The sequence below is a fragment of the Asparagus officinalis genome, chromosome 6 (assembly GCF_001876935.1).
Source record: "Asparagus officinalis chromosome 6, Aspof.V1, whole genome shotgun sequence".
NCBI classification, from domain to species: domain Eukaryota; kingdom Viridiplantae; phylum Streptophyta; class Magnoliopsida; order Asparagales; family Asparagaceae; genus Asparagus; species Asparagus officinalis.
In genome coordinates this window covers 70,395,350-70,415,675 of record NC_033799.1, presented here as the reverse complement: position 1 = coordinate 70,415,675, position 20,326 = coordinate 70,395,350, and the positions used below count along the sequence as shown (strand labels likewise).

Below are 20,326 nucleotides of genomic sequence, written 5' to 3'. Positions count from 1 at the left end.
GCAATTCCGCGCTCCAAAGTCTGAAATGCCAAGGAATATATCAGCTGCATGCTCATGCTTCTCGTTTTTTGCGCAAGCTTCCATAACTGGCAGCAAAACGATATCCTCATTAGTCATTGCTGCAAATATTCACAGTAAAACATGTCTTTATTTCTCTAATCTGCAATTGATATATAGTTGTAAAATTCAGTGATGTTGAACATAGTTGAGTCGGGGTTTTTTTTGGTGGGGGGGGGGGGGGGGGCGTTCTAACAGTAGTTAAACACTAACACTATCAATCCAGTTTTAAAAACGATTATTAAAAGACAATTCGCAAAGTCTGTTAATTTCTTACCCTGTACTAACGAATCACCAATAGTTAAGTATTCATAGGTATCCTCCAATTTCTCTTTTCCTTCTTAAGCGTTTGAAAGAGTGTCAAGTTTTTCAAGAAATATAAGCTTTACCTACCTCCATAACCATAAGCCATTAGCATTTAGCCAATTGCAGTTGGATCTACTATCTGCAATCCAAAAATACATCAGTACTTATAAAATTTTAGGAAAAAAGGATCTGTAATTATTTTGATGTACCTTAAAGCATACTGGATTTGTTGTACAGATGTCCTTCTTATGGATTCAAAAGAATGGAAGAAAATAAAATAGAACTATATATATGGAGCAAAAATTTCGTACTTAGCAAAATTTGTTGTACAGATGTTTCGTTTATGTGTACATATTTTCATGCATCACTTGCACTACTGTGATAACACTTATTGTTGTCTTTCTTAATTTCAGCATTGTTCTCAATTTAAAGAATTATTGTTAAGTTTCAATTGAATGTATTTATGCTTAAATGCATGTTTTCTCTACTTTTGCTAAGTTTCTAAACTTAAATGCAAAATAAGTTAGATGTACTTATATTGTATGAAACCTAATTTTCTTTGTAATAAAAATAATCAATTATATTAAATGGATAACTTTCACGTACAGTCCAGCACATGTATTTGAGAAATTATAAAGATTATTTAATCACAAAATATGATAAGGATTAATGTATGATATCAGTATCAGAGATCAGAAAACACAATTCATAGTCACATTTGTATTATAAATTCAATGCATATTCAAATAAAATATAAATTCTAAAATCATAGACAACACAGACAACACAAACGTATGGTGAATGGCAATAAAGAATGAGTTCTTTCAACAAATAAGCACTTCCAAGTGACACTATATTATAATTATATAAACTCATGATGGCAATACGATAGATCTCCATGTTAAGTTTAAAGAGTATCAAAGCAAAATAAAACTTGAATGAAAAACAATAAGAGCTTTCTATACACCCTTGTTTATAGCTGAGACAGACCAAAAGGTTCCACGGCTCCATATATATAGTTCTATCTTCAGAGAGAGAAATCATAAAAAATCATGTATCAAAAAAGTAATTGCATCTAAAACTGAAACGTAAGCAAAAAGGGGGAAAACTCTCTTCAGAGAGAGAAATTGAAGGTTGCGAGGGTTCTTCTTACCCTATAGTGCTAATAAAATTTCACAACCATTAAATTGAAGATAAACTTGAAAACAATAAAATTCAAACTGGAAGCCTAACTTAACTCCTGCAAAAAGAAAAGGCGAGGAGATATAAATTATCTCAAGCGAAACAAATTATGAGACTGAAGAACAGAATTATAAAATATTTGATTAGTCTCAAGTTCTCTTGAGCAGACAGTAAAAATTTAAGCAAGGGGCAAAAAAATAATTAGATTAAGTAATAATCAAAACAATATATCAAAGAGTAAGTATATTGTAATCCCCTTAGTTTGTGATCATCTTCATAATTACCTAACAGACTTCTAGAGGCAAGAATATAAGAAATCATAATAAATGCAAAAGGCTAGGAGAAACCAAATATCATTACATTGCATTGACCTTCAATTTATAAATTCAAAAGCTAATCAAATATATAAGTAATGCTTAGTAAAATTCATATAAACCATCAGGGACAAAGATTAAGTACATCCTTAGTAAAATATAACCTCCACTATAAAATATATCCATAAATGGTACCTTTATCATCTATAATTCTGTTAGTATGTTTCAGAATTAGTAAAAAAATATTGACTATGGAATTAACACTCGGTGGCTTGACCTAACCTTTCAATTGACTCCGTCAACCTCATCTCAATGGAATGTAGACTCTTGGAAATTGACTTTGACATGATCAAGCTCGAGAATGTATCTTGCTTCTTTGACTTTGTCAATTGTTTTAGCTTCTAGTAACATTAGGAATAATAAACATGAATGCCCCATTAAAAGGTATTGAACTACTAAGCTTTGATGCTTAAGAAAACAAAGCTATAGAAAATGAATATCACAAAATAAAGTAAAGGAATTTGAAGGCAAAGTTATCTCATCGCAGTTATATGATGCTTAAGCTAATGTTGATACTCATGCCTTAATTGTATATGATTCTTAAACTAATGTTGATACTCATGCCTTAATTGTAACTGAGATTTTATTAGATTTGACAATTTTGTACATGGTATTTACAATAAAAGAAAAGGGAGAAGCTTGTGCATTAAATCTCATATTCATTAAGGGGGTAAAATAAACAGAGAGGAAGATATTTCTTTCAGTTTGACGAATCATAATGAAGGAAGAGCTAAATTATACAAAAAAGTAAAAGATCCATACTATTGCCACTTCTTGATGAGAAGCGAGCGTAGTAAATGAATCCACCACATTCAGCAACTGCAATACTAAAGGAAATGTTTATAAGAATCATAAATAATGGAGATGCAATATTATACACATATGAGAAAGAAAATATGTATAAATGATTTGTTAAAAAAACATTTATTGAAAAAAATATAAATACTCTACAATGGTTATAGTTATAACATCTACAATTCTGTAAATGAACAAAAAGGTATCAAATTAATTTGACTTCAGATCCTAAGAAACCAAATTTGATAATAAAATTAATAAAATAATCAGATATAGTAAATTGTCATACATAGAATGTTGGCATTCCCCTTCAATCATGTTTCAGCTCAGTTTAATGAAAGCAAGAGAGGTATATGGCTAAAAGAATATCATTGTATAGCTTGGTTGTGGTTTAGTAAACTGTCTAGGGTCAACTGTGTTTGAACTTAGGAAGGAATCCTCTGAGCCATTTTTCATTCAAATCAAATAGAATCACGTGTTTACTTTTCCTTTAAATAGAATCACGCGTTTACTGTTCCTTTAACAATTGTTACATTCATGCATTCTTTGCTACCAGAAAATATATTTTCTGAATTTTTTACTGTGCTGGCCTTTCTGTAGTTTTTTGCATTTGCCGACCTTTCTATTCAACTTTGCAGGCAGGTAACATTTAACAGACATAAGTGTTCAACTTACACACGCACATGGGCTCTTTATATTTAGAAGAAAACCAATTGAAAATTAAAATTCATAGAAAGACAATTTTTTGCATGGAGTTCTGTTGTCATTCTTTTATCCTTGTCTGCACAACCTTTTGGTTAAATCCTCAAAATTCTAATTTCTGGCTTAATGTTCATTTTGTTCTTTTTTTTACTTTGCTGCTGCTGGTGTAGGCATAAATATGCTAAAACATATCCATTTGCTGCTGGTGGTGCAGGCATAAATGTGCGATGTAAGGATGAGGTCTCGAAGGAGGGAAATTTAACATGTGTGATGTAAGGATGAGTGTAATTGCCAGTGGTTTAAAGGGGAAGTCTGATAATTTTAGTAAGCATGCACATGGATGGATTTCCATCAGAGCAATTGGTTAAAAAACGGATTCTTGTACAGTCAAAGAGATCACATATGTCTGAAGATACTAAGGATGGAGTCGATGGACATGCAACTGATAGCTGTGATCCATTTGCATTTGATGAAGGTGAGTTTGAACCCTCAAAATGGGAAACATTGGCTAGAAAAAAGAGTACATCTCGTCAGAGTACAACAAACAAAATCTGTGTTAAGGGTTGTGATGACTTCAGCATGGATATAGAGCAGATGTTAAGTGATTCAACTACAGTAGATAGTCATAAATCATGGGAAGAAGACTGCCCCTTAGTAGCCCCAGAAGATTCTAACCTGGTAGAAGACTGCCTTCTGGCCGCGGTCAAGGTAATTATAATGATCCATATTGTCCTCACGTTAGCTTATGATCATACACGTACATTAGTTGTTTAAATTCATGCAAAATATTATCTACCATACATGTTGTAACTTTTGGGCAGGGATGATATGTACATAATTTGTCTGTTAAGAAATAAGTATGAAAGTAAACTGAGAAAGTAATTAAGGCTTTACATTTCTTGTAATCAGATAAACCATAGAATTTCCAGAATTCCAATGTGGCATAAGTCTATTATGCTTCATTTACTCTTTTCTTTCTCTCTATGCAACAACTCTCTTTTCTGGGTGCTTTTGAGTGTACTATTTCGACTGTAAGCGCTAACATGATTGAAGGAACTACACATTCCACTAAATATCACTTAATCTAACAATATAATTCAAAAATTCAAAAATTACATTATGTTCCAAGAAATTCAAAATAAATTGGAAAATGAGTTGAGAAGAGATACCTTGTTGTCTTTGTCTTCGAGTTCTTTGGAGTCAGAAGCCTATGGAAGAAAAAGAGGACTTAGATCTGAAGTAAACAGAACAAATATGACAAAATCAATACATCATCAAAGAAGACTTTGATCTGAATCCACCTGCAATTTCCATCACTAAATTCAATACATCATCAAAGAAGACTTTGATCTGAATCCACCTGCAATTTCCATCACTAAATATCATCAATCAGGACATAAAATCCTCATAATCAATCAATAAATCCACCTGCAATTTCCATCACTAAATATCATCAATCAGGACATAAAATCCTCATAATCAATCAATACCGTTCAACAAAGGGTTATGATCACTAAATTTAAGGAATTATAATCCAGCAATTTTAAGGAAATTTTTTATTTGTGTTCACCTGTTGATACTTGAAGGCACATTCTCAGATGACATGATCACAACTGGGATATCCTTGAGGCGATTGTGAATATTTTCAAAATAAATAAAAGACAAAATTTTTAAAAAGTATATATAAAAAGCTCACATTTTGTTCAGGATGAGTAGAAGAAGAACCAGAAGATGATGAATCTACTTGCTCATCTTGCTGCAACCCAAGAAATTCTAGAGCTTTGCTTCCAGAATCCACAGTAGTAACTGAAACATCATCGAAACAATTAGTAAAAAAAGAAGGAAAATTGAGAGCATGAAAGGATAAAATTAGCAATCTTTGAAGGTTAATTCAACAAATCCTGCAAAGAAAATCAACCTCAAAAATCACTCAGCATCCACGCTGCTCTCCCCACTCAAATCAACCTCTTCAACGCAATGCTGGAAAACACTGCACAAAATCAAAATAAATTTCACAAATTCCAACAGAAAAGATCCAAAATAAAAAAAGTTAGGGTTAGGGTTTTGAACGGACTCGAGGAGGGATGGATAGAGGAGGTGGCGGTGGTGGAGGCGGCGGAATAGGGCGTCGGCGAGGTGTGAGGGCAGGCGCTCCAGTGTTCGCTTCTGACGTCGCCATGTCTCGACGATGGTGGCCGTTGACGATGCCGAAGAGAGGATAGGACCTGATAAGGATCGAGCGGTTTGAGCTTAGGTTTGGGGATCGGCAATTGTCGAGCCTCGGGGATCGGAAGGCCGAGATCGTCTTCGATGATTTCTTGAGGTGATTTTTTTATCTCTGGTGAATGAGGATAGGGGTGAGAAGAGGGGGAATTATAAAGGGGTGTTTTGAAATTTGAAATTTAAGCTGATACGGGATATAGATGTGGATGGTATTTCGTGGAAACGAAAAAATTCACTGTTCAATTTACTATAGCATGAATAGTTATTCTTTGATCCTCCTATTTGTATAAAGGAATATATATATATATATATATATATATATATATATATGTATGTGTGTGTGTGTGTGTGTGTTTATTAAAAAATATTTCTATTAATAGAACTTTGAAAGATTGTTTTCTACTCTAAGTAGAACATGCAAAAATTTTATTACTTTTAGTTGGAAGTTTAAGTTAGGAATGTAGTGAAGTAAACTACTTTAAAAATTATTTCTTTAGTAGATTATTTAGAGTTTTCATAAAAGGTTAACTTAAGTAGAAAACTAACTCAAAATTAGTAATTTAAAATTTATCATGTACATCAATTATTAATTAGCTTTATTAAGTTGGTAAGTGATAATTATTTTAGGAAAATAAAATATGGAAAAAGGAAAAATGGTAAAATAAAGAGAAAAGATGACTACTCCCTATGTCCACACCTAATTTTGCATTGTCCTCAATGCAAGCTATATGATGTATAAATTAAAGTAGATAGAAAATAAAGTACTCATTTTTATTCGGTCGACCTAGAACAATGATAAAATCTTAATTACCTTTGGTATGAAGAGGATGTAACCATAATTTCCTTTTCCCCTTCTCTATTTCTATTTTTTTCCTTTTTATTTTGTTTTTTCTTTTTTCTTTTACTTTTTAAAAGAATAAGAAACTCTCAAATGAGAGAAGAATAAATTCTTATTATTATTATTTTAAGGCAAAGAGTAAAAATTAAAAATAAAAAGTTCATACTCTTTATCAAATCCTACCTAATATCTTAAAATTCTACCCAAGATTTCAAATAAGTATAGAAAGATAAACTCAATGATATGCTCAAATTTTACATATTGTGAGGTTTTGAAAGTTTTCTTCAGCATTTAACGATAGCTAGGTAGACGGCTATGCATTTTAAATTTTCGGTGTTGATCAAACAGAAAGCAAGTCTTAGATTTTGACTCAGGTTCCATATGAATAGAAGTTTGTCCTAACACAACTAGTTCTTTAAAAATTTTCTCAAATCTAAGATTTATGATTGAGATATGATAAGCTAGTTTTTCTATATTTTCTACGAACCTAAGCTTATTAGCAAAAAGTTCTTCAGAGATGAGATCAGTGAAACTTCTCTCTGACTTATTATTTTCCTTATTAAAGACTAGTTATGATTCTAACTCTTATAATACTATAAGTTCATCAACAAAGATCTCCCAAAAACTCTGGTCTAACTCACATTCTTCTTCTAAATCTTCATATGATGTTCCCTGAATGAAGTTCATTTTTGGGGGTTGATCTGATGGACCGCTCGGCTGATTCCCTAAATTGAAGATGTTGAGATCTACGGTCATATTCTCAAATGATAATTTTATTTGAATGATTCTGCGATTGATCATAGCATTGAAAGTGGCTAATAATATACTTCCTAAAATTATAGGTACTTGACCTTTGAGATTGGAAACGAGTTGTGTTTCTAAGACTATGAAATCTACTAGAAAAATAAACCTACCAACTTTGATCAGAACATCCTCTAATCACTCCCTTCGGTACATTTATATATCTTTTAGCTAACTAGAGTGTAAATTTAGTTGGCTTTAGTTTACATTCTAGTAGCTATTAATAGATTGAATTAAAAAGAAGATTCACACTAGCTCTTAAATCTAGAAGTTCATAATCAAATAAGGTCATTCCTATGAAATATGAAATAGTAAGACAACTAGGATCCTTACATTTGAAAGGTATGAGGTTTGAGAGCATGTCACTGATATTGGCAGTGAGAAAGACTTTATTAGGAATATTAGTGGTTCTTTTTTTAGTACACAAATCCTTCAAAATTTTACATAAAAGGGCATTTGCTCAATTGCATCTAGGAGAGAAATGATGACCTAACCAACATAAAAGTTTCTAGGATGTTTTATACATAAGGAAAGTTTTTTCTAGGCCCAATTCTATCTGGAAATATAGCAATTGGTTTAAACCTATTAGAATTTGGCTTGGGTTCATTTTTAGGTTCTTGGTCATTAGAAAGGGGGATCGTTGAATAGAGTTATCAGAATGAGAGAGAGAAAGAGAGAGAGAGAGAGAGAGAGAGAGAGAGAGAGAGAGAGAGAGAGAGAGAGAGAGAGAGGAGAGAGAGAGAGAGAGAGAGAGAGAGAGAGAGAGAATTTGTTTAGGTTTAGGAATTTGACTCAAAAGCATTCTAACTTGATTATCTACCTGCTTTCCTCATCGTAGTGTATGAATTGTATTCACCTGAGCTTGGTAGGTAGAACTTGATCCAATATCCTTAAGGTTTATAATAGGTTGACTTACAAATTTTTCCTTCGCTCTTTCACTCGTAGTACTAGCTAATTGACCAAGTTGGATTTCTAACCTAGCTATGCCATAAGTATTAGAATTGAGTAAGTGACCGGTTCTGCATGAAGGAATTTAGAGAGTTAGAAGACTGAGTCAACATGTTGGTGGTACGTGTAGAAGCCTTTATCATGATCTCTAAACTATTTTCTAAGATATTGACACCTCTCTCGTGGTCAGAATTGGCGAAATAATATTCACTATTTGATGATGAGGAAGCTAGTTTGGATAACGCAAATTAGGTTATTAAAAATTGGTTGGTGAATTGAATAGAACTATGTTTCCTCTAGGAAATTGTTAGGTTGAAGCGAGAATAAAATTTAATTTCTAAATAAGTTTTCTGATTTCATGCAAAGTTTGATGATTTCTCCAATCTAGATTGTGGGTTAGAGAAAACAGATCATTCCTAGATGTTAGATTGTGGCGTTCACTTGACCTAGTGGTTGATTTTCCTAAGGGGGGATATTTCTGTTGGAGATAAATAGTTATGACACCCTCGAGTAGAAACTTGATTGATTTGAGCTAGGGCTCATTCTTTAATTTTTAAGGCTTATAACCTACATAGGATTGCAGCGATTCTTGCTTCAGAGGCTACTCTTGACCCTAGGAAAGGACCACTAGATTTGATTAGGGGAACTGATGAAACTTTTTCATCACAATGTTTCCACTACATGTTTTTTTAGACAAACTCTCTAAATATTCCCAACCTTCGTTAGCATTTTTATAAAATCCCTTTAATACATATATTCTAAGGATGACTTTGAAGAATAATTTAATCATTCATTGATGATCTGGCAAATCCGCCACTTTTCTTGACTACGTTGAGGACAGTAGACAAAAAGTTCCTTAAACCTACGAAAACACTTTAAGAATGCCTTCTCTGAGACTATTTAAAATTCTAAATGCTATGTTTAAGCTTTACTATTTTATGAATGGAGAAAAAGTTTCTCAGATTACTGCAACAAATTTATCCCAAGTTGAGATAGAATATGTCGGTAAACTATAAAGTTATTTCTTTACTTTGTCCTTAATAGCAAATGGGATAAATCTAAGCTTAATCACATCGTTAGATAACTCTCTAATTTAATCTTAAGACATACTTCCTCAAACTCCATTATAAAAATGTAGGCATCTTTGGATTCATTTCGTAAGGATTTTGAAAGCATGTTTATGAAGTGAGGTCTAAGCTTAAAATTAGCTCCATTAATATCAGGAAGCCTAATGCAAGTTGAGATTACATTCCTAGTTGGATAACGCATGCCTTGAAGAATTAGTGCATTTGGAATTGTCGTTTCCTTTATTTTACAATTGATTCAACACGTATTAAATGATTGATATTATCCCAAATCTAAACTCACACACACTAAGGGCTTGTTTGGATTGAGGGGAATGAGGGTGAAGGGAAGTTAGGGGAACTATTCACCTCCATTCACCTTGTTTGGGAACACTTAGGAGGTGAAGTTAATTCACCTCCATTCACCTTGGTTCACCCCCTAATAGTATAAAAATTGTTACCCCCCAAATTGGGGTGTAACCAAGGGGAAGGGAATTCCCTTCCCTTCCCTTCCTTTCCCTTCCCTTCCCTTCACTCAGTTTCCCTTAACTTCTCTTCACCCCCTACGAATCCAAACAGGCCCTAAAGCAAATTCTTTTTGGATTTTTTTGCTATATATAGATATCTAAAAAGAAGTTCTCTAAAAAAATAGTTATGTATTTCTTTTTTTTTCTTTTTTAGGTAAAAACTAAAAGACCTAAAAAATAAGTGAGAAAAAAAGAGTAGGAATAAAAAACCTAACTAACTAAATAAAAAGCAAACATTTTAAAATAATCACTCTTACTTCTAGAGTTAAATCTAGACTCAACTAGACCAGCTCCTAACTAAAAATTGCTTGAGTGAAGAGATTGAAGTTTACTTAGTTAATTAGCCGGGTAAGAATAATACTAGAGGGAGGTCAAAGACCAATTAAGTTTCTCTTTCCTTATGAAGTTGCTTTATGTAGGCCCTAAACAATGCCTTAGATAGCAACGAATTCAAGTAAACTTAAACCGGTTTACTTAAAAGTTTCTTATTCCTTAGTGAGCTCGAGTCCTTAGAGGCTAATGTCTAATGAGTTTTAGAAGGTTTGAGTTTGTATAGTGAGGAATTAATGATTTGTGAGCTAAGAAAAGGGTGATAAAATCCCTCATCTTATCTTGATTAGGGGGCTTTTACCTTCAAGAATATTTTTAAGTGAGTGCTTAAATCAAAATGCTCAAATCACTTTGGTGAATTTATACTAACTATATGCTATGTAACTCTAAGAATTAAAAGCAAGTATAAAAGGATGCAAAAAAAAATATTTTTATTTTTTAATTTGGGTCAACAATCAAATAAATGTAGGAAAGATAGCTCTTATTTGGATTTATTACCTTGTTAATAGTTGTTAAAGTGGATGGTAGATTTTATTATGGTCGGCAATAGAATTTTTTATTTTTTTAATACTTTCTAATTGTCTCTAATTGTGAAAAGCCAAACTAGAAGGTGTAATTGAAAAATACTCGAAAGATGACTTACTTTAACAAGCAAATATTCAATCATCAATCTTCTTCTTCTAGTCAATCCTTCATAATTAAAAAAACTAATCAAAGATTAAAAACAAAAAATTCTAATTACAAACATCGTTCTCAGCAATTGTGCCAAAAACTTGATAGGAGCATAGTAAGCATGCATTAAAGTTACAAGATGACGACTAGGAAGTTATAGTATAGTTGTAGTATCGATCCACAGGATGGTGTCTAGGAAAAATTATAAATTAGATCTTAGAAGAGGAGTGCAAGTATAGAGATATAGAGAGCGTGTGATTATTTGCAAATAAAAGAAAACTAGAACAAGAAGGGAGAAAGAGCATGAACATATAAAAAAATAAATAATAAACAAGGAAGTGAAATAAAGCAAATAGAAAAGAATACAATTAAGAAGATAAACAATAATCTAAAAGAAGAAAATCGAAACAATAAAAGGTAAGGGAAATCTAGGGGAGAAGATAGAAATCTAGAATTGAATCCACTAATTAATTTTATTTAGAATTTATGAACTGCATCTTTTTATTACATTTTACTTTAGATTTACTAAGCCTAGATTATCGAACTACTAAAAAAAGCATAATTTATTAACTTGTCTTTCAAGCAAAACTTCAATCATGAAAAGAACAATAACTAGATAAAAATCCTAAAATTTATAAGCATAACCTATCAAACCACTCAAGATAAGTATAAATTATCAAAAAATTTCCACCAATTAGTTCACTAGTTTATTTTTGTAAATATGATCATTTTAAGCATAAGAGAATAATCCAAAAATCAAAAAAGAAATCAAACTAGATTCATAAATTCTAGAATTCCTACAGGATTTAGTTACTCATTTTTCAAAATAAGAATAAGGAAATGAAATCTAGACTAGAAATCATAAATGAAAGATATCTAAATTATGATAAAAATAAAAAGTCACTACAAAATAGGAAGAAGAATAAGAAAATAAATATCTAAACTATGAGTATAAAGAAAATCCAACTAAAAAATAAAAGTGTAAAAAATAAATCTCCACTACAAAAGAAATACAAGAAAATAAAACATAAAAATAATAATTAAGATTGAAAAGGGGTGGACTCTTGGAAGCAAATATTCAACTTCATCTTCATCAACAAACAACAAGGAAAAATTTTTAAAAGGAGGAATTTTTTTATATATTGTAAATAAAATATTTATAATTTTGGAAGTCTTATCAATTTTAGTAACTTTCCTCTCTATAGAGTTTACAAAATTTTTATGTATTGCAAACAAGAAGTTAACAATTTGTTTTAGTTTCTAATGTGAAAAGTGTAACTAGAGGGTGAAATTGAAAATACTAGAAAGATCTCACCATTTTAAGAAAATCTTCTTATTCAATCTTTAATCTTCTAGTTTAGTCCCTCATAAGGAAACACACAAATCAAAGATCCAAAATAGAAAACTTATAATTACAAGCACTTTCCTTAGCAATGGCGCTAAAATTTAATTAGTATAAAAACATGCAAGTTGTAAACCACAACTATCAAATATAGTATTTAAAATATTGAACCCACATGGAAGGTCTATATTTAAAAATTCTAAATTTGACTCTACAAAAGCATAAATAAAGAGGAGTGAAATAGAGTGTGTAGAGATGTAGAGATGGAATTATCACAAAAATAATAAAACTAAAAAAGATATGAGAAGGAGATAAGGTGGAATAAAAAGAAAAGAAAACAAAGAGGAAACTAAAAAGAGACAAAAAGAAATGGAACCAAGAAAAAAAGAAAGAAATAGGACAAAATAAAATCAAGAAGAGAGAAGTCAAGAGAGATATCAAATCAACAGAGTGAGGAAAAATAAGTAGAGAAGTGATCACTTTAGAATTGAATTCACTATTTAATGTCATTTAGGATTTATGAACTACTCACTTTTTATCATTTTTTTACTTTAGATTTACTAAGCATAGATTATCAAAGCATTAAAAAAATATAATCTAACAAATTATCATCCAAGTAAAAAAAATTATTCATGAAAAGAACAAGCAACAAAATAATAATCCTAAAAATGAGTAAGCATAACCTATCAAACCATTGAAGATAAGCATAGATTATTGTTATGGTTTTTTCAATCACAAAAGAACAAACCCTTTGTCAGCAATGGACAGGTGTCCCCTACATACACGTCTCAAACCAAATTGATGGTCAAAACCACAAAGAATCCCGACTTAGCCGACTCGCTAAGTCAACATCTCCTTAGGCCGACTCGAGGGGCGGTACTTGTCGGTCCTCTTGTCAAAGACGACTCGCTACGAGCCAACTTGACCAGTTACGCCTCACGAAGTACACTCGAATGGCATTACTTCTCGGCCAAGCTAAAAGATGACTTCAACCTCGAAGCTCTCTTTCTGGTCAACCCCGATAGCCTTCACGGCACAACAGACCACATCGGCACCGTCATGCCCCAAATTACTTCATATTAAATGCTAAGGTGATCTCTCCTCCACTCATCAATTGACACCTATAAAGTAGGTGCTGACGTAGCTGCTAGGCTATACTTGTTTGTCTCCATCTTGTACTCGATCGAGACTACCATTCTACCATTTTTCACCACTATAAATAGGGGCACTATTCCAAATATCAAGATATGCCATTTCTAGTGATTTTACATGCTATTTTTTCAAGCAATATCTGCAAATTATACTGCACTACATTGAAGAACTCACACAGTTCTTCATTTTCCTACCCAAGTTCATTAACTGACTTGATCATCAGAGGAACTACAGGGGAACTAGCCCCCGTCCTCTCACGAGTTGCTATTTGTGCAGGCTGAAGCTACTAAACTCAAAACCTGATATTCGGGGAAGTGAGGACCCTTAATCAACCTAACCCCTACTATATTACCTACTTGATTATTAACATCAACAATTATCAATTTATTTCTACCAATTAGTTCTCTAGTAAATTACCCTAAACATAATTATTTGAAGCATGAAGAGAGCAATCCATAAACTCTAAAAGAAACTAAACTAGTTTTATATAATCTACATTTCCTACAAGAATTAGTTATTCATTTTAAAAAATAAAAAAATAAAATAAAATATGTACTAGAATGCGTAAAAAAGTAAGAAGTAAATCTAAGCTACAAACAATAAAAGAAACACATAGAAAATTAAAGTAGAAAAGAGCATGAAAATAATTTTTCTCTATAAAGCATTAAAGTAAAGTTATGCTATAACCATAAAATAAATCTAATCGACCAAATATGAAATAAAAATAAGAAAATAAAATCCTAAAATATATAATTCTAAAATAAGAAAACAAAAGAGAAAAATAAAAACTCACATCACAAGGGGTTGGCTCTCTGAAAGTAAATCTCCATCTTCATCAACAAAGATGAAAATAAAATATGAAACTTTCTATTTATTGTAAATAAATGGTTTATAATTTTTTGGAAGGTCTTCTCAATTAAGAGTAACCCTTCTCTCTAAATAGGATTTACAAAATTTTCATACTCAAACCCCCACTCTGTAACCTATTTATAGCCTACAACAATCAAAAAGAGCTATTAGATTTGTATTGAGCTCCAACAAATAAATCTTCACCATTAATTGATACTGTTATGAACCAATCAGTTAGTCAATCAGTTAGCCAATTGATGGATAATTGATTGACTAACATATTGGTTCCTAAGAGAATTGATTCTTTTATTGGGTTGTGGGCCCAATTTTTTCTTTATCTCTTAGACTTTGTGGACCTCTTCTTGACTTGATCTTGGGTTTCATTAATTCTCTACTACCTATAAATAAGAAAAAATTCATTATTAGTCAATATATTTATTCAAATAAAATAGATAATGGTGATACAAAAGTGTAATAAAATGTGATGATGACTCATAATTAACACAATTAATTTTGAAAAGCCTAATGCAAGATGAGATTGCATCCTAGTAGGAGGACACATATTTTGAAGAATGGAAGGATTTAAATCAGTCATTTCTTCTTGCTCAAATTTAACACAAACTAAACAATTTGTATTACCTCTTATCCGAACTTGCATACATTATTCAAAATGTTTATTTTGAAAATTGTTTTTATATAACCTAAGAAAAAGATGTCAAAAAATAATTTTTTTTCTTTTTGTTTTTTAAAGAAAACTATAAAGATCTAAATGATTGTTGAAAAAATAGAACGAGAAAAGAAAAACCTAACTAAATAAATCAAAAGATAATCATTTGAACAATCATTTTTGATTTTTAGAGTTAAGCCTAAACTCTATTAGATCATCTCCTAATAAAAAACTTAAGCAAAAAGATCCATGTTAATTTATTTGACTAAATAACTATGTAAGCATAGTACTAGAGAGAGATCAAAGACTATTTAAGACCATCTTTTCCTTGTAGAGCACTTTGCGTAAACCTAAAAAATTTTCTTAGTCACCATTGCAGTCAAATAAATTTAATCTGGTTGACTTAAATAATTTCTTATTTCTATTGAGTTTGAACCCTTAGGAGCCAACATCTAATTAGTTTTAAGGCTTGATCGAGTTTGTGTAGTGAGGATTTAGTGATTTTTAGGCTAAGAAAAGAGAGATGAAATCCTTCTTATTTTGATTTAGGCTTTTTACCCTCAAAAGCATTTTCAATTGCATGCTCAAATCAATATGATCAAATAACTTTGATAATTTCTTACTAATATATGCAAATGCAACCCTAAGAATTAAAAGCAACTACAAGAGGATGCCAAAAATTATTTTTTAAGTAGGTTCACACAAACAAACAAATATGAGAAAGAGATAGAGAGCTCTTGTTTAAATTTGTTATATTGTTTAGTAGTTATTTAAGTAAATGGTGAATTTTATTATGGTCAAAAAGAATTTTTTATTAGTTTCTAATTATCTCTAACTGCGAAAACCTAACTATCCGCAGCATGAGAACACAATGTTCATCATAGGTAAGTGTTTTTTCTATGTTAACTCCTTCTTTGGAGAATTACTTTGCTTATTTATCTCTTCTGATTTCGTTTGAGTCTATTAAATAAAACCTAAAAAATTCATGCTAAACTATTAGGTTTAATATTTTACCTAATGATTTGGAATAAATTTGATGAGATCCAATAGACTTTACCTATACACAAACATCAGGTTAGCAAGAGTTACGTTTTGACCAAAAATCTAGTTTGCTTATTTTTCTTGATGTTGATCGTAGAAATATCATAGAAACATTTTAAATACATGTAGTTTTGTTTCCTATTATTGTTTGTAAGAGTCATGCAAAGTTTCAAGGTGAATCAATGAAGAATGAGGAGAGTTGTATAGAAAACAATAGCAACAACAACGATCAAAGTTACTTAGTGGTGACATCTGACGTTTGATTCATGATCAGATGTCGGTGCTCGAACATCACACATCTAAAATAAATATGGATGTCTAGATTGTGCAAGGTGATGCCTGAATTCAAATGATAAAACTAGAGTTTACAAATTTTCATAGAGAGATGTTTGGTTCTCTTTTTCAGACGTCTGAATTTTTGTGAGGATGTTTGGCCTGATATTTTAGATGTGTGATTTCTTTCCAGTTTTAGAGTTAACTATCTAACGGATGTAATTATAGTCTAAATGGACTAATTAGTTATTTTAGTTATGTTTAATGAGAGTATATGATTATTTAATGAAGTAAAAATAGTCCCATGAGATATCTACACGTATTTGAGGTGTTTCGATCACTTAGTTTCAACGAAGCACATGATAAACACATTATATAACTCACTCAATATAAGGTGAATGAACAATTTAATGAAATTGTAACTAGTAATTGTGATACAAATGATATAATGATATAATAGGATGATACACCTAATCTTTGTACATGTAGATGGGTGTAGAGACATATATCCTAGACTATGAATTTTACCCTAATGTAGTTAGTCCTAATACATGATTTCACAAGATAGCTGTTGATGTCAAGTGATCACACAGTCAATAATATTCGCGATTGGATAGGTATGAGGTTGATGAGGGGCCGCTTCCTTCCCCAGAAATCTGGTTCTGAATTGGGTTACTGAAAAGCCTACACATGTAGAAACACGTAAGAGGATGGAAACAGGTTTCCTCGTGGTTCCTTCATCGATCAAGTCATCTAGTGAGCTCGAGTGGGGAAAATAAAGAACTATCCGAGTTCTTGTGTGTGTGCTATAGTTTGTAGAAGACACTGATTTTGCAAAAAAAACCAGAATCAGAATCCGAAGTAGTCCCCTCAATGAGGGAATAATACTTTTTATTTATAGTAATGCCGAAGGGGCATAACAGTTATTGTGGCTGAGCACAGGATGGTGGTGAAGAAATGTGGGCTAGCGACTGCGTCAGCACTCGATTTATAGGTTTTGGCTGGCAACTAGAGGAGAGATCATGTCGATATTAAATGAGAAGTGATAGGAGGCATGACGGTGATGACGTGGTCCGATGAGTCATGAATACTATCGGTGGTAGAGGTATTATGTTGCCTGCCAAGCCTTAAATGTGATGCTAACACATTGTTAGTGGGAGTGGTTCGAGGTCAGAAGTTGTCCTCTAGCTTCGCCGAGAAATAACGCCTTTCGAATCGGCCTCGTGAGGCATCGAGTAGTTAATCGAGTAGGCTCATTGTGAGTCGTGTCTGACAAAAGGGGCAACAAGTACCACCTTTCGAGTCGACATGAGGGAATGTTGACTCAGTGAGTCGGCTGAATTGTCATCCTTTCTGGTCTCTGGTCGCCAACTTGATTGGGGTATTTCATACAAATATACACCTATTCGTTGCTAGCAAAGGGTCGCACTTATGTGATTGAGAACACCATAACAATTGGCTCCTTTCGCTTGGAGTCGGCTTTAGCCGGAACCGAGTGAAATAAGAATTGCTTTGGATGGACGTAGGTTCTTTAAATGTGAAAACTATAAAGTTTTGTCAAATGGACATTGCTGACTTTACTTGTATATTCTTTTTCACTATCGCAACTCCACTTTTCTTGGCAGATTGTAGGCTACTCGAGGTGAGTAAGATTTACCTCGATCCACGAGAAGGCGCTTTGACTTCTGAAAGTTAATCTTCGTTGTTAGCTAGAGTGTGACCCGATAGTCCTGATCCCTCCAGTTGTAAAGTATGCTGCCTATATATAGAACTAAAGCTGTAGGGATGGCGGTTACTGCCTTTTCAAATTCTGTTCAAAGAACTTAAAAATTTCCCGCACATCTCTTTCGGCGATCATCTCTGCAATATCCAATGGCATTTGAGCCTATTGACCAGAGAGCTCTCCTGGTGGGGATCCACTCCAAAGTGACGCGCTCCTAGATGAGGATGCTCTCTAGGAGGTTTGACATTCCTAAGGGGTACGATCTGATGGCTCCGACGAGGTCGGATGCTATCTTTGATCATGGGCCGGATCGATGCCCGCTATATTTGAGGCAATTAGAATGTGGCTTTGCGGCTGCCCTTACACCCCTTCCTCCAGCAAGTGTTCACGGCCCTAGGGTTTGGCCGGCATAGATGAAGTCGAACACCATCGCCATCTTGGTGGGGTTCGTGGTGATATGCCACTAGATGGTGATAAAATCATCCCTGCGGGTCCTAGGCCAGATGGTGGTTGTGAAGGTGAATAAGACCGAGCCCCACTTCCACTTCCAAATGGTGGTGAAGTTCAAGCTTATCACCGGCCTTCCAGACTCATACAAGGGCTGGAAGGAGAAGTTCATCTAGGTCATGGGGGACAACCTAGAGTTAGGCTGCTCAGACTCGCATGAGATAAGGAGGGAGGCACTCATAGAGGGTGACTTGCTTGACGCCGAGAGGGAGGTGCTTAACCAGATCAAGGCGTACACTAGCTCTCGTCAAGTTGACCATCTGCTCAACAGATCGGTTTTGTTGGTTACCGGTATATGGGTTGTGCCTCCTTCTAATCAGGATTATAAGAGGGCTTCAGCCCTTGTAGTGGGGATAGTTAAAGCAGCGGTGGAACCTACTGTTCCTTTCGCTACTCCCTAGGAGGGTTCGTCTGCTAGGCCCATAAAGCATCCTCGTCGGGACATGCCTCCACTAGAGGCTGAGATGGCCGAGGAGGATCCTTCTCCCTCCCTTGTCCATAGACGGAGGCGGAGGGATGTGGAATATGTACCTCAAGTTGCATCTAAGATAGCCAAGATAGCCGAGACCGACTTCATCCATCTGGATGAGTCGGCCTTGGGAGAACAAGCAGAGGCTACTCAAGAAGAAGGAGTCGGGGCCAGGGCTTTTGCTGAGTAGGGGAAGTCGTCCAATCGCCACGATGAGTCGACACATCGGAATAAGGAGCTGGTTGAGGAGGAGATAGTGCCTCCCACGGGGCTGGAATATCCCTTTCTTTACCGGGTCGCCGACATCAGAGCAGAAGACTAGGAGAAGATTAGGAAGTAAATCATCGGGCACTATGGGGCTGGCTCTCAATATAGATAGGAGCCTGACCTGGAGCATTGCACTGAGCCTGAACAACACCTCGATGTCCGGGAGACTGTCCTGGGCTCTCACCGGACTCAGTAGAGGGCGGTCGAGCAGTTCTGACTTCCTCGGGATGCAGAGTATTTGCAAGGGGTCCCGAGTGTTGGCCTCTACCATAGCCTTCACAGCTACTTTGTTCGAGGCGCATTGGGGGAGACGGAGATGTACCACTAGATGGATTTGGTCTGGACTACTTAGCTCAAGCTCCTAGGGGAGGTTACTTCCCTAAGGGCTAACAGAGAGGCCGACTCGGAGCGAGTGGCAGAGACACCGGCCCTAAGTGTTTTAGAGGTCGACAAGCTCAAGCATGAGTTAGAGGAGAGCCAGGGGAAGGCCAAAAGAATGGAAGAGGCTATCCGGGAGAGGGACCATGCTGTGGCGCTGGCCAAAATGGAGAAGGATTCGACGGTGCATGCGAGGTGTTGACTGGGCGAGAAGCATGCAACACTTGTGAAGCTCCAAGAGGAGGTCGCCCACTTGCAAGAGTTGCTTTTCGCAGTTCAAAGCCAAAAGGCTCAACTTGAGTTTGAGGCTCACCGTCGAAAGATCATCGAGGAGTATCACCAAAGTTTAACTAGAAAAACTAAAGTTGTGATTATCTGCAAGGCAAGGTATGACTATCTGTTGGTGTAGCTTCCAGCCGAGATGAGGAACCCGGCCGACCACTTTCACTATCCTCACATCATGGATAAGTGCCTGGACAAGCTGGTGGAGGTAGAGGCGCTTGGAGGGGGGCTTGATCTCGATGAGTACGAGAGAGAATTAGACGAAGGAGGACACTGCTCGACTCCTCCGTTGGCTGCTCCCAAGGGTTCCCCACCAGCAACTCTAGGAGTGGAAATGGACTTCTCGTAGCCTCCTAGGACTTCTATCTCTTTCCTCTGTTGTATAGATGTATACATCATATTTTGTAAAGACACTTTATCAATGAATATAGAAACACTTTTGAGCCTGAAATTGCTTCTCATGTGTTGTACAATTTCAATTGATGTCTTTTGAATGACTTAGCTTCATGATAGACATGAACTGCTGACCCGAGGGGACTCGTCCTTCATCGAGAAGA

General features: G+C 34.4%; 1 protein-coding gene across 1 annotated transcript; it reads right to left on the bottom strand.

The window, feature by feature from the left end:
• LOC109846291 lies at positions 359–7,233 on the bottom strand. Its single transcript, XM_020415516.1, has 6 exons — positions 7,119–7,233; positions 5,142–5,222; positions 4,987–5,107; positions 4,586–4,624; positions 2,682–2,746; positions 359–2,260 (listed from the first exon to the last, which is right to left on the bottom strand). The coding sequence occupies exons 1-6, from the start codon at positions 7,231–7,233 to the stop codon at positions 2,169–2,171; spliced, it is 513 nt and encodes a 170-aa protein (XP_020271105.1). The 3' UTR covers positions 359–2,168.

Bases quoted from the DNA above. Each gene is read 5' to 3' on its own strand.
- LOC109846291 (XM_020415516.1), bottom strand. From the start codon at position 7,233: ATGACCGTAGATCTCAACATCTTCAATTTAGGGAATCAGCCGAGCGGT. The intron at 4,625-4,986 runs GTGAACACAAAT...TTTCTTCCATAG, and splicing joins GTGCCTTCAAGTATCAACAG to GCTTCTGACTCCAAAGAACT. The intron at 2,261-2,681 runs GTATGGATCTTT...TAATGTTACTAG, and splicing joins CTCATCAAGAAGTGGCAATA to AAGCTAAAACAATTGACAAA.